Source organism: Oncorhynchus kisutch, linkage group LG21 (genome assembly GCF_002021735.2).
Source record: "Oncorhynchus kisutch isolate 150728-3 linkage group LG21, Okis_V2, whole genome shotgun sequence".
Taxonomy (NCBI): Eukaryota; Metazoa; Chordata; class Actinopteri; order Salmoniformes; family Salmonidae; genus Oncorhynchus; species Oncorhynchus kisutch.
The window spans coordinates 36972096-36987230 of NC_034194.2; the positions used below are offsets into that span (position 1 = coordinate 36972096).

At 41.4% G+C, this 15135-nt stretch overlaps 1 protein-coding gene across 1 annotated transcript in view; it reads right to left on the reverse strand.

The window, feature by feature from the left end:
* The window catches only part of LOC109882474 (neurexin-3b-like), a 584958-nt gene that overhangs the window by 360597 nt on the left and 209226 nt on the right, over positions 1-15135 (reverse strand). The window contains exons 15-17 of the mRNA XM_031800486.1: positions 14358-14548; positions 10852-11025; positions 4728-4847 (exon numbers count right to left, since the gene is read on the reverse strand). Coding sequence (XP_031656346.1) covers positions 4728-4847; positions 10852-11025; positions 14358-14548 — 485 coding nt within the window. The remainder of the gene's footprint in view (positions 1-4727; positions 4848-10851; positions 11026-14357; positions 14549-15135) is intronic.

The window sequence follows — 15135 nt, forward strand, 5'->3', positions numbered from 1 at the left end:
ATTAGCCTGGAGCTAGCCGATGTTAGGCCCATTCTCCCAGCTAGCTGAAGAGGCCCATCAGCCACTCCTGGGCTACAATACCCGGACCCCTTCTACTGCCGGTATGGGGCAGGGAACCCCACCGATCCTTCACGACTGGACTACTGATGTAATCTGCCCGAGGGGGTACTCAATTGGCCCCTACGTCGCGACGTCCCCTGAATGCCCATCTGCTAGCCTGCTAGCCGTGGCCCATTAGTTGCGAGCCACGGCCCGCTAGCTGTCTAGAGCACATTGGACTGTTAGCTGAATAGATCCATCGTCCAATTTCTTGGGCCACTATACCTATTTTACTAATTGGACTTGGACCCCTCTGCTGCTCGGAACACTACTAATCCATCACGACTGTTCTATCGACGTCACCGCACGAGGAGGCAAAAACAGACTTTCCTCAGTCGCGACGTCCCTCTTAGGCCCTTCTGCTGGCTTGCTAGCCCAGACCTGCGAGCTGTCTGAATCGCCGTGTCTCCAGCCAGCCCAACCCCTCACTGGACCCCTATGATCACTCGGCTACGAATGCTTCTTCCTAATGTCAGTATGACTTGTCCATTACTGTCCTGGTTAGTGATTATTGTCTTATTTCACTGTAGAGCCTCTAGCCCTGCTCAATATGCCTTAACCAGCCATTTAGTTCCACCTCCCACAAATGCGGAGAAATCACCTGGTTTAAACGTCTCTAGAGACAATATCTCTCTCGTCATTACTCAATGCCTAGGTTTACTTCAAATGTACTCACATCCTACCATACCTTTGTCTGTACATTATACCTTGAATCTTTTCTATCGCACACGGAATCCTGCTCCTTTAATGAAAGTTAGATTTTATATTATTTTATTTTTATTTGCCACGCTGCATTTTCCCTGTTTTTTGCCCAAGTGGGACACAACCATCCCCTATACCATAAGAAGTTAACATTAGAAGCCTCCTCTCTAAGTTTGTTTTATTCACTGCTTTCGCACACTCTTCCTACTCGGATGTCCTAGCCGTGTCTGAATCCTGGCTTAGGAAGACCACCAAAAACCCTGAAATTTCCATTCCTAACTATAACATTTTCTGACAAGATAGAACTGCCAAAGGGGCGGTGTTGCAATCTACTGCAAAGACAGCCTGCAGAGTTCTGTTTTACTATCCAGGTCTGTACCCAAACAATTTGAGCTTCTACTTTCAAAAATCCACCTTTCCAGAAACAAGTTTCTCACCATTGCCGCTTGCTATAGACCACCCTCTGCCCCCAGCTGTGCCCTGGACACCATATGTGAATTGATTGCCCCCAATCTATCTTCAGAGCTCATGCTGCTAGGTGACCTAATCTGGGACATGCTTAACACCCCGGCCATCCTACAATCTAAGCTTGATGCCCTCAATCTCACACAAATTATCAATGAACCCACCAGGTACAACCCCAAATCAGTAAACATGGGCACCCTCATGGATATCATCCTAACCAACCTGCCCACCAAATACACCTCTGCTGTTTTTAACCAAGATCTCAGCGATCACTGCCTCATTGACTGCATCCGTAATGGGTCTGCGGTCAAACGACCACCTGTCATCACTGTCAAACGCTCCCTAAAACACTTCAGCGAGCAGGCCTTTCTAATCGACCTAGCCCGGGTATTCTGGAAGGATATTGACCTCATCAGTAGAGGATGCCTGGTTATTCTTTAAAAGTGCCTTCCTCACAATCTTAAATAAGCATGCCCCATTCAACAAATGTAGAACCATGAACAGATATAGCCCTTGGTCTCCGCCAGACCTGACTGCCCTTGACCAGTATAAAACATCCTGTGGCATTCTGCATTAGCATCGAATAGCCCCTGTGATATGCAACTGTTCAGGGAAGTTAGGAGCCAATATACAGAGGCAGTTAGGAAAGATAAGGCTTGCTTTTTCAAGCAGAAATTTGCATCCTGTAGCACAAACTCAATAAACCTCTGGGACACTGTAAAGTCCATGGAGAATAAGAGCATCTCCTCCCAGCTGCCCAGGAAACATTGCCACCACTGATAAATCCACTGTAATTGAGAACTTCAATAAGCATTTTTCTAAGGCTGGCCATGCTTTTCACCTGGCTACCCCACCTCTATCTACAGCCCTGCACCCCCCACAGCAACTCGCCCAAGCCTCCCCATTTCTCCTTCACCCAAATCCAGATAGATAATGTTCTGAAAGAGCTGCAAAATCTGGACCCCTACAAATCAGCAGGGCTAGACAATCTAGAACCTTCTCTTTCTAAAATGATCTGCTGGAATTGTTGCAACCCCTATTACCAGCCTGTTCAACCTCTCTTTAGTCTGAGATTCCCAAAGATTGGAAAGCTGCCACAGTCATCCCCCTCATCAAAGGGGGAGACAATCTAGACCCAAACTGCTACAGACCAATATCTATCCTACCCTGCCATGCTAAGGTCTTCGAAAGCCAAGTTACCAAACCGATTACCAACCATTTCAAATACCACCATACCTTCTCCGCTATGCAATCTGGTTTCAGACCTGGTCATGGGTGCACCTCAGCCACGCTCAAGGTCTTAAACGATATCATAACTGCCATCGATAAGAGACATTACTGTGCAGCCTTATTCATCGACCTGGCCAAGGCTTTCGACTCTGTCAATCACCACATTCTTATCGGCAGACTCGACAGCCTTGGTTTCTCAAAGACTGCCTCGTCTGGTTCACCAACTCCTTGTCAGACAGAGTTCAGTGCGTCAAATCGGAAAACAGGGCCTGTTGTCCAGACCTCTGGTAGTCTCTATGGGGCTGCCAAAGGGTTAAATTCTCGTGCCGACTCTCTTCTCTGTATACATCAATGATGTCGCTCTTGCTGCTGGTGATTCTCTGATCCACCTCTACACAGACGACACCATTCTGTATACCTCTGGCCCTTCTTTGGACACTTTGTTAACTAACCTCCAGACGAGCTTCAATGCCACACAACTCTCCTTCCGTAGCCTCCAACTGCTCTGAAATGCAAGTAAAACTAAATGCATGCTCTTCAACCAATCGCTGCCCACATCTACCCGCCCGTCCAGCATCACTACTCTGGACGGTTCTGACTTAGAATATGTGGACAACTACAAATACCTAGGTGTCTGGTTAGACTGTAAACTCTCCTTCCAGAATCACATTAAGCATCTCCAATCCAAAATTAATTCTAGAATCGACTTCCTATTTTGCAACAAATCATCCTTCACCCATGCTGCCAAACCCTCGTAAAACTGACCATCCTACCGATCCTCGACTTTGGCGATGTCATTTACAAAATAACCTCCAACGCTATTCAACAAATTGGATGCAGTCTATCACAGTGATATCCGTTTTGTCACCAAAGCCCCATATACTACCCACCACTGCGACCTGTACACTCTCGTTGGCTGGCCCTCGCTTCATACTCGTCGCCAAACCCACTGGATCCAGGTCATCTACAAGTCTCTGCTAGGTAAAGCCCCGCCTTATCTCAGCTCACTTGTCACCATAGCAGCACCCACCCATTGCACGCACTCCAACAGGTATATCTCACTGGTCACCCCCAAAGCCAATTCTTACTTTGGATGCCTTTCCTTCCTGTTCTCTGCTGCCAATGACTGGAACGAACTGCAAAAATCCCTGAAGCTGGAGACTCATATCACCCTCACTAGCTTTAAGCACCAGCTGTCAGAGCAGCTCACAGATAACTGCACATGTACATAGCCCATCTATAAATAGCCCATCCAACTACCTCATCCCCATACTGTATTTATTTATTTATCTTGCTCCATTGCACCCCAGTATCTCTACTTGCACATTCATCTTCTGCACATCTTCCATTCCAGTGTTTAATTGCCATATTGTAATTACTTTGCCACCCTGGCCTATTTATTGCCTTACCTCCCTTATCCTACCTCATTTGCACATACTGTATATAGACTATTTCTACAGTATTACTGACTGTATGTTTGTTTATTCCATGTGTAACTCTGTGTTGTTGTATGTGTTGAACTGCTTTGCTTTATCTAGGCCAGGTCGCAGTTGTAAATGAGAACTTGTTCTCAACTAGCCTATAAAGGTGAAATAAATATTAAATTAGTTGTGCCCTGGGCAGAGCAGAGTGACCCTTCCATTACACTGTCTAATTAAAGACACTGCAAATTGAAGAGGAGAGTCCCCATTGTCACAGGGATAAGAGCCACACACACACACACACATTCGAGAAAGCTATTTAGGGGCATTTATGCAATGCCTGCTTGGGCAGAACCAGAAGTTGCACATATCAACAGTCACACACTCAACTCAACTCTTGAGTTCCTAAAGCCCTGAGACTCCTTGACCACACAACAACAAAGTGTGACACTGAGAACAGTTTCAACCCGTTTTGTACTGTGTATCTCTAAGGCATGTTACAGAGATAGTAGAATATACTGTATGCATTGGGAACAGAGTCAGAATAACAGCTAGCATCATGCAGATAATCAATGTGCCCCTGAGGACTCACGGTAGTTGCACTGCGTCCATCAGTGTAGCTGGTCACGGGGAAGCTGCAGGTGTGTGTTTGTGTGTGTGTGTGTGTGTGTGTGTGTGTGTGTGTGTGTGTGTGTGTGTGTGTGTGTGTGGGTGTGCGTGTGTGTATGAGAGTTGATCCCTGTGAACTGTGTTTTTCTCGCGTCTTCCCATCGGTCTACATATGTATAGTTAAAGTCAAACAGTACTCACGGTCGTTGCACTGTGTCCCTGTGTAAGAGGTCATTGTGCAGTCGCAGGTAAAGTTCTCCCACTGTTGAATACACACGCCCATGTTGGTACAGGAGTCCTCCTGACAGGTGGTGCTGGGTCCTGTTGGAACAGACAGGGTGTAAAGGGGTGGAGTAACCACAGGGGGGGGGGGGGGGGGGGTCGGTACTGAGCCCCATCATTGGAGGTACCATGCAGTAGTGCACTTGGTGTGGGAGGGGACTTGGGGGCATGCGTGCCATATAAATCCAACAGGAAGTCTCAATGTTTGGAGACAGAAAAACAGCATTCCCTTTGTGTGTTTTAACACTACATATGACCCATTATGAACAGCCACAAACAAAAAGGACAAAAACAGGATGTTTTTCACGTGGCTACAAAGACAGATACTGTACAAGAGTCACAGAAAGAAAGACAATTTGCCCAACGTCCCCCCAAAAAACTACAAAAAACAGAATATTAGATGTAAAAAGTGACTATAGATGTACAACTATAGACTTAAAACACAACACATTTACAACACTATAGATTTACGACACTATAGAATTACAATACTATATATTTACAACACTATAGACTTACAATACTATAGATTTACAATACTATATATTTACAAAACTATAGACTTACAATACTACAGAGTTACAATACTATAGATTTACAACACAATGGATTTATAACACTATAGATTTACAACACTATATATTTACAATACTATATATTTACATGTATAGATTTACGACACTATAGATGTACAACTATAGAATTGAAACCCTATACATTTACGACACTATAGATGTACGACTATATAATTACAATACTGTAGATTCACAATACTATATATTACACTATAGACTATAGATTTACAACACAATAGATTTACAACACAATAGATTTACAACACTATAGATGTACAATACTATAGATTTACAATACTATATATTACACTATAGACTTACACCACAATAGATTTACAACACAATAGATTTACAACACAATAGATTTACAACACAATAGATTTACAACCCTATAGATTTACAACACTATATATTGACAATACTATAGATTTACAACACTATATATTGACAATACTATAGATTTACAACACAATAGATTTACAACACAATAGATTTACAACACAATAGATTTACAACCCTATAGATTTACAACACTATATATTTACTACACTATAGATTTACTACACTATAGATTTACAATACTATAGAATTACAATACTATAGATTTACTACACTATAGATTTACAATACTATATATTTACAACAATATAGATTTACAATACTATAAATGTAAAATACTATAGATTTACAATACTATAGATTTACAACTTTAGAAATTTACGACACTATAGATTTACGACACTATAGATTTACGACACTATAGATTGACAACAATATAGATATTTGACACTATAGATTTACGATACTACAGATTTACATCACCATAGCTTTACAACTGTAGATTTACAATACTATATATTTACAATACTATAGATTTAGAATTATAGATTTACCACACTATAGATGTACAATACTATATATTTACAATACTATAGATTTACAATGCTATAGGTTTACAATACTATAGATTTACAATACCCTTGATATACAATACTATAGATTTACAATACCATAGAATTACACCACTATAGATTTATGACACTCTACTTTTACGACACTACAGATCTACAATACTATAGATTTTTGACACTATAGACATACAACTATAGATTTACGACACTGTAGAGTTACAATACTGTAGATTTACAATACTATGGATTTACACCACTATAGATTTACACCACTATAGATTTACAATACTATAGATTTACAATGCTACAGAGTTACAATACTATAGATTTACTTCACTATAGATTTACAATACTATAGATTTACAACACTATAGATTTACAATGCTACAGATTTACAATTCTATAGAATTACAACACTATAGATTTACATCACTATATAATTGCAACCCTATAGACTTACAAACCTATAGATTTACAACACTACATATTTGCAACACTTTAGATTTACAACACTATAGAATTGCAACACATATAGTTCAGAACAAGAACAGTAAACAAGAACAAATGAAGACTTTAGAGTGTGCAGTACAGTAGTGCATATTCCTGAGTATGCACTCCATTGAGACATTTTGAAGGGGTATACAATATGCAAGGGACCTTGTCGTTTTGGAATGCTGTTGGGTTTTTGAATGGTATTCAATGGTCAAAAACGTAAAGCGATAGTCTTCAGCGCAAAAACGTAATGAAAGGCATCTGGCAAATTCATCCACAAGCACTAATATAGTTTCATATTTGCCTTCTTGAACCGCGTTTTTATGAATTCGATGATACTGTATAATCGTCAAGCCCATTCAAAAGTCCAAGGACACAAACGGGGAAGTATGATGTGTCACTTGCACAAGGCATTCAAAGTTAAACTGGATGTGTGTATTCCATTCTCCACCAAACACCAACCACCACCACACATACAGTGCCTTGTGAAAGTATTCGGCCCCCTTGAACTTTGCGACCTTTTGCCACATTTCAGGCTTCAAACATAAAGATATAAAACTGTATTTTTTTGTGAAGAATCAACAACAAGTGGGACACAATTATGAAGTGGAACGACATTTATTGGATATTTCAAACTTTTGTAACAAATCAAAAACTGAAAAATTGTGCGTGCAATATTATTCAGTGAGGATCTCTGAATGATCCAATGTTGACCTAAATGACTAATGATGATAAATACAATCCACCTGTGTGTAATCAAGTCTCCGTATAAATGCACCTACACTGTGATAGTCTCAGAGGTCCGTTAAAAGCGCAGAGAGCATCATGAAGAACAAGGAACACACCAGGCAGGTCCGAGATACAGTTGTGAAGAAGTTTAAAGCTGGATTTGGATACAAAAAGATTTCCCAAGCTTTAAACATCCCAAGGAGCACTGTGCAAGCGATAATATTGAAATGGAAGGAGTATCAGACCACTGCAAATGTACAAAGACCTGGCCGTCCCTCTAAACTTTCAGCTCAGACAAGGAGAAGATTGATCAGAGATGCAGCCAAGAGGCCCATGATCACTCTGGATGAACTGCAGAGATCTACAGCTGAGGTGGGAGACTCTGTCCATAGGACAACAATCAGTTGTATATTGCACAAATCTGGCCTTTATGGAAGAGTGGCAAGAAGAAAGCCATTTCTTAAAGATATCCATAAAAAGTGTTGTTTAAAGTTTGCCACAAGCCACCTGGGAGATACACCAAACATGTGGAAGAAGGTGCTCTGGTCAGATGAAACCAAAATTGAACTTGTTGGCAACAATGCAAAACGTTATGTTTGGCGTAAAAGCAACACAGCTCATCACCCTAAACACACCATCCCCACTGTCAAACATGGTGGTGGCAGCATCATGGTTTGGGCCTGCTTTTCTTCAGCAGGGACAGGGAAGATGGTTAAAATTGATGGGAAGATGGATGGAGCCAAATACAGGACCATTCTGGAAGAAAACCTGATGGAGTCTGCAAAAGACCTGAGACTGGGATGGAGATTTGTCTTCCAACAAGACAATGATCCAAAACATAAAGCAAAATCTACAATGGAATGGTTCAAAAATAAACATATCCAGGTGTTAGAATGGCCAAGTCAAAGTCCAGACCTGAATCCAATCGAGAATCTGTGGAAAGAACTGAAAACTGCTCTTCACAAATGCTCTCCATCCAACCTCACTGAGCTCGAGCTGTTTTGCAAGGAGGAATGGGAAAAAATTTCAGTCTCTCGATGTGCAAAACTGATAGAGACATACCCCAAGTGACTTACAGCTGTAATCGCAGCAAAAGGTGGCGCTACAAAGTATTAACTTAAGGGGGCTGAATAATTTTGCACACCCAATTTTTCAGTTTTTGATTTGTTAAAGAAGTTTGAAATATCCAATAAATGTCGTTCCACTTCATGATTGTGTCCCACTTGTTGTTTATTCTTCACAAAAAAATACAGTTTTATATCTTTATGTTTGAAGCCTGAAATGTGGCAAAAGGTCGCAAAGTTCAAGGGGGCCGAATACTTTCGCAAGGCACTGTATCTCACACTTCTCAATACTTTTCTAAGAGGGAATGTAGACAAGAACTCTGCATTATATGCACATAGTCAATCCGTCTGGATTAAACGAATAACATACAAAACCTTTTCATAATCCTCCAAAGAGAAAAGATTTCAAGAAAAACAAAAAAAATACAAAAATACAAAAAAACAAGAAACATAAACAACTGCAAATAAACATGTTTAAGTTGTTTAAGTGCAATAGTCTTGTGCAAGATGATATGTGAGACAAGAGAATAACAGAAAAAGGAGAACTATAGTTGCTGGCTGAAAGTGCCTTTACTGTGTAATGAAGAGCGGTGGTATTCAGTCACCACGACCCTGTCTTTATTGGAGAAGACTCGCTCTCTGAAACAGCACCTTCTCTTCTCACCAGAGAAAAGAAGGAAGGAGTGTGACAGGGTTGAGAGAAAGAGATAAAGGGAGGCTGAGAGAGAGCGAGAGATAGAGGCTGAGAGATGGTTGACTAGCAGCACTCTGAAGCTGTTGAAGCGCAGTTGCAGGATTTGCTATACTTTTCAGTACATCTCAACTTTTTCTAATGAAATAAATGAATTTGCTATACAAAGACAGGTAGACATCAACCACGACTGGTAAGACAATGTAGTAACAGTACTACATGAAGCCCTGGGCCTGGAAATGGATCTCATGTTTTATGGATGGGCTTCTCTGTGGATGGGTTGAATTGATTGTTTTCCACCTTCTCCTCGATTTATCTCTTTCCCTGACAATCTCTCTGTCACTACCTCTCGGCCTCTCAGCCTCTCTGCCTCTCACTATCACTCAATCTTATAACATTTTCTCTCTTTCTCTCTCAATCTATTTCTCTCCCGCTACAGCTTTTCTCATTCATGCTTCCTCTTAAGGCTCTCTTTTATCTCTTCTTTCTGTTCCTTCTGTTTCTCCAACATTTCTCCCGACACTTTCAGAGAGTGAGCCTTCCTCTCCAGCAGTGGGACATGGTCGTCATAGCTACACCCAAGATGCATTGCACACAGCATTCTGTCAGTTCAGCTGCGCCTCAGAGAAGCGGTCAGAGTGAAACCTTCTACCTTGCAGGTCGGCTTTGGTGAAATCAACTTTGTTAGCGCCGTAACACAACAACCAGAACAGGAAGAAGCGGAAAAAGTTAGTGTTAGTGAGGCAGCACAAGGTTAGTGCTCAGAGCCGTTCAGGTATTGTAGAGTTACAGATGTAGGATCTTCATTTGATCACTTTTTTTGTTGCTGAGAATTTTCTTGTGCCGCATGCAGGACACAAGGTTATGCACGGTTATATTAATTAACAATATTCCACTTTTCATGTAGCCTCATTTTGACCAGCTAATTGCCTAACCACCAATCAAGCAACAGTATGGACTAAACATTCAAATCCAGTTGCTGCAGGATTATTTTGTTGCGACAATACAGGTCAAATTAAGATCCTACATATGTACAGGTAATTATAGTGTTGGTAAAGGGAAGTACTTCAGGTTATGTTTAGTCGTTAATTAGTGTTCATGTGTTAGATTACAGTAAAAGGGATCAGATGGATAGACAGGGGTGTGTGTTGTAGGAATGTGATGTGAGAGAACGCTGTCTCTATGTTCATATACTCATAGTTTGCCACCACCTAGTGGTGGAATGCAGAGTAATATTTTGCACCACCTAGTGGTGGAATGAAGTGTAATGGTTTGGCAACACCTAGTGGAGGAAGGCAGTGTAATGGTTTGGCAACATCTAGTGGAGGAAGGCAGTGTACTGACTAGACTAGTACATGATGCACTAGTCTTTGATCCCAGTATACCATTTAAATTACTTCAGGTTGTGACCCTGAGTGGCCATAAATTAACTAGGCTGAAGGTATGAGTGGGCAAGGAACAAACCATAGCCATGAGTAGAAGACAAAGATCTAGTCATATAGGGTGCATGGGGTCAATTTGGAACTGGATGCATAATATATGTGCGCCTAAGTCAAAGAGGTCATAGGTCAGGGGTCGTACCTTCACAGCCACGTTCGATCTGTCCTGAGCGGAACAGGGCATCATTGATGAGGTCAGGTAGACGGCCGTTGAGATCGACAGATGCCAGACAGCCCTGGAAACCCTCCCTAGAGACCACCAGCTTAGGAAGGTTCTGATACATGTTGGGCCCCAGACCTGCCACAAACAGATCCCCTGGAGGGAGGGGGGGGGAGGGAGGGGGGAGATCAAATGAAGGACGTAGTCAGAGAGTGTGTCAACAACATTTATGTGATGGCAGGATAATCTAGTCATGATTATGATGCCTTTACTTAGTCAAATAAGCAAATATTGTCTGTCAAACTGAGTAGTTCCAACATTCAGACTAGCATCCCATTTAGAATAAAATGGTAGTGTGCTAGTTCTATTTATTTTTTATTTCACCTTTATTTAACCAGGTAGGCTAGTTGAGAACAAGTTCTCATTTGCAACTGCGATCTGGCCAAGATAAAGCAAAGCAGTGTGACACAGACAACAACACAGAGTTACACAGAGTTACACAAACAATAAACAAGCCAATAACACAATAAACAAGTCACTGTACAGCTGCAGCGATCGGTTAGCTGCTCAGATAGTTGATGCCTCCCCCGCAGGAGCTGTTGGCCGGGGTTGGAGTAGCCAGGAGGAAGGCATGGCCAGCCGTTGAGAAATGCTTGTTGAAATTTCCGATTATCATGGATTTATCAGTGGTGACCGTGCTACCTAGCCTCAGTGCAGTGGGCAGCTGGGAGGAGGTGTTCTTGTTCTCCATGGACTTGACAGTGTCACAAAACTTTTTGGAGTTGGAGCTACAGGATGCAAATTTCTGCTTCACAAAGCTAGCCTTTGCTTTCCCTCACTGACTGTGTGTATTGGTTCCTGACTTCCCTGAACAGTTGCATATTGTGGGGACTATTCAATGCTATTGCAGTCCGCCACAGGATGTTTTTGTGCTGGTCAAGGGCAGTCAGGTCTGGAGTGAACCAAGGGCAATATCTGTTCTTAATTCTGCATTTTTTGAACGGGGAAGGTCGATTAGAAAGGCCTGCTCTCAGAAGTGTATTAGGGAGCGTTTGACAGTGATGAGGGGTGGTCGTTTGACAGCGGACCCATAGCGGATACAGGCAATGAGGCAGTGATCGCTGAGATCCTGATTGAAAACAGCGGAGGTGTATTTGGAGGGCAAGTTGGTCAGGATAATAGCTATGAGGGTGCCCATGTTTACAGATTTAGGGTTATACCTGGTGGGTTCCTTGATGATGTGTGTGTAATTGAGGGCATCTAGCTTAGATTGTAGGACTGTCGGGGTGTTAAAACTTGTTGAGGATAGGGGGCAGTATTTTCACTTTGGATGAATTGCGTGCCCATTATGAACTGCATCCTACTCTGTCCTAGATTTCTAATATATGCATATTATTATTAGTATTGGATAGAAAACACTCTGAAGTTTCTAAAACTATTTAATTATTTCTGTGAGTATAACAGAACTCATAGGGCAGGCAATCTTCCAAACAAGAAGTGAAATTCTGAATGTGGGTCAAATTTGAAGTCATCGCCCCTTCCTTTCCAAACAAGATATGGATCTGGTAGCACTTCCTACACCTTGCACTAGATGTCCTCATTCAGTAGAACGTGAGAATGGAGCTTCTGGTGTGAACTTTGACCGAATGGGAGGGGAAATAGTCACGGTCTTGGCAGAATGCAATTTTCCTGTGGTGCATTTCTCTGTGGGTGCCACCGTCGTTCCATTTGGCTGCAGATGAAAACGTATGATCCGGTTGGAACGTTATTGGATATATATGAAAATAACATCCTGAAGATTGATTCTCTACTTAGTTTGACCAGTTTATTCGACCTGGAATATATCCTTTTGAAGTTTTCGTGCGAGTTATCCTGGACCAGCGTCAGCTTTTGGGCACGTGAGCTGAAAGTGCTAGCAAATGCAGCTAATTGGACACTAGTATTGGACATTATGGAACAAAACAACGATTTATTGTGGAACTAGAACTCCTTGCACTACATTCTGATGAAAGATCATCAAAGGTAAGGGAATATTTATGATGTAATTTCGTATTTCTGTTGACTCCAACATGGCGGAGAAATACTTTTACGTCTGAGCGCTGTCTCAGATTATTGCATGGTAGGCTTTTTTCGTAACATTAAAAAAAATCTGACACAGCGGTTGCATTAAGAACCAGTGTATCTTTAATTATATGTAGAACATGTATCTTTAGTCAAAGTTTATGATGAGTATTTCTGTTTTCTGGCGTAGCTTTCTATAATTCCTCAGGATATTTTGGAGGCATTTCTGAAAATGGCATCAATGTAAACCGAGATTTGTGGATATAAATATGCATATTATCGAACAAAACATAAATGTATTGTGTAACATGTCATATGAGTGACATCTGTTGAAGATTTTCAAAAGGTTAGTGATTCATTTTATCTCTAATCCTGCTTTTGTGACTCTCTCTTTGGCTGGAAAAAATGGCTGTGTTTTTCCTTTGATTTGGTGATTGTCTAACATAAATATAAGTTGTGTTTTTGCTGTAAAACATTTTAAAAATCAAACACGATGGATAGATGAACAAGATGTTTATCTTTCATTTGCTGTATTGGACTTGTTAATGTGTGAAAGTTAAATATTTCTAAAGAATATTTTTGAATTCCCTGCGCCACCTTTTCAGCTGAATGGGGGGGTGGAGTTCCCCTCGGGGATCGCCTTGCCATAACAGGTTTTAAGCATATGCCAGTTTAGGTCACCTAACAAAATGAACTCTGAAGCTAGATGGGGGGCGATCAATTCACAAATGGTGTCCAGGGCACAGCTGGGAGCGGAGGGGGGTCGATAGCAGGCGGCAACAGTGAGAGACTCATTTCTGGAGTAGGAACATTGCAATGTAGCAATTGTTTTGCCAGTGTTTATGTCTCTGTGATGGAAAGATATAGAGGGTTCCGTGACTGTCTGGTCTATAATACCATATAATTAGAATGACTACAATTACTGTAATCAAATCAAATCAAATGTTATTTATCACATGCGCCGAATACAACAGGTGTACACCTTACTGTGAAATGCTTACATTCAGGTGGGGGGAAAAGTATTTAGTCAGCCACCAATTGTGCAAGTTCTCCCACTTAAAAAGATGAGAGAGGCCTGTAATTTTCATCATAGGTACACTTCAACTATAACAGACAAAATGAGAAAAAAAATCCTGAAAATCCCATTGTAGGATTTTTTATTAATTTATTTGCAAATGATGGTGGATAATTTGCTAATAAATTCATAAAAAATCCTACAATGTAATTTTCTGGATTTTTTTTCTCATTTTGTCTGTCATAGTTGAAGTGTGCCTATGATGAAAATTACAGGCCTCTCTCATCTTTTTAAGTGGGAGAACTTGCACAATTGGTGGCTGACTAAATACTTTTTTTGCCCCACTGTACAAGCCCTTAACCAACAATGCAGTTTAAAAAAAAAGTTAATAAAACTAAACTGGTCCTCCTACCTTTGAGGTCTAGGTTCTTGGCTCCGTTGATGTTCTGGGTGACAGACTTGGCATCCACCTTCAGTGTGTGTGTGTTGGTGGCGTCCCTCGTGATGACTACGTTGTGCCACTGGTTGTCATTTAGAGCTCTCTCATTGTTCCCCTTCAGTAGACTGGGCCCGTTACCCAGATCAAACACATAGTGGACAAACCTAGGATGGGGACCAAGGTTTGGATACAGCTGGGGTAGCATTCAACAGTACACAGTGGACAAACCTAGGATGGGGACCAAGGTTTGGATACAGCTGGGAGAGCATTCAACAGTACACAGGTATCTATCTCTCTTCATGACTGTACTTGTTGTAACCTGCAAGTTACTCTGAATAAATACACTACTTCTAAACTAGGAGACAAGGAAACAGGGATGCACACTATAGTGCTTTTAAGTGCACTTCCTCCTAAGTGCACACTTATCCACCAATTTACTTTGAGACACATTTCAGACGTGTGTGACCGTTAGTGTACCTACTAGACCAGAGAGTAGAAGTGGACTCAGTTGAAGTGGGTGAGTGTAGGGGATATTACTCAGCTGTAGTGCCCACTACATTGAAGTGGGGGAGTGTGGGATTAACACAGTCATTAAAGATGATTGTAGGAACACTATGGAAGTGAGAGCTCTCCTTCTCCTCTTACCGCCAATCAATATACTTCTTCAAATGTGGCTAAAACGACCGGCAGATGTCTACATAATTGACCCATAATCAAGTTATTCTGAAGGATAACCTTTGCCTCAGAATAT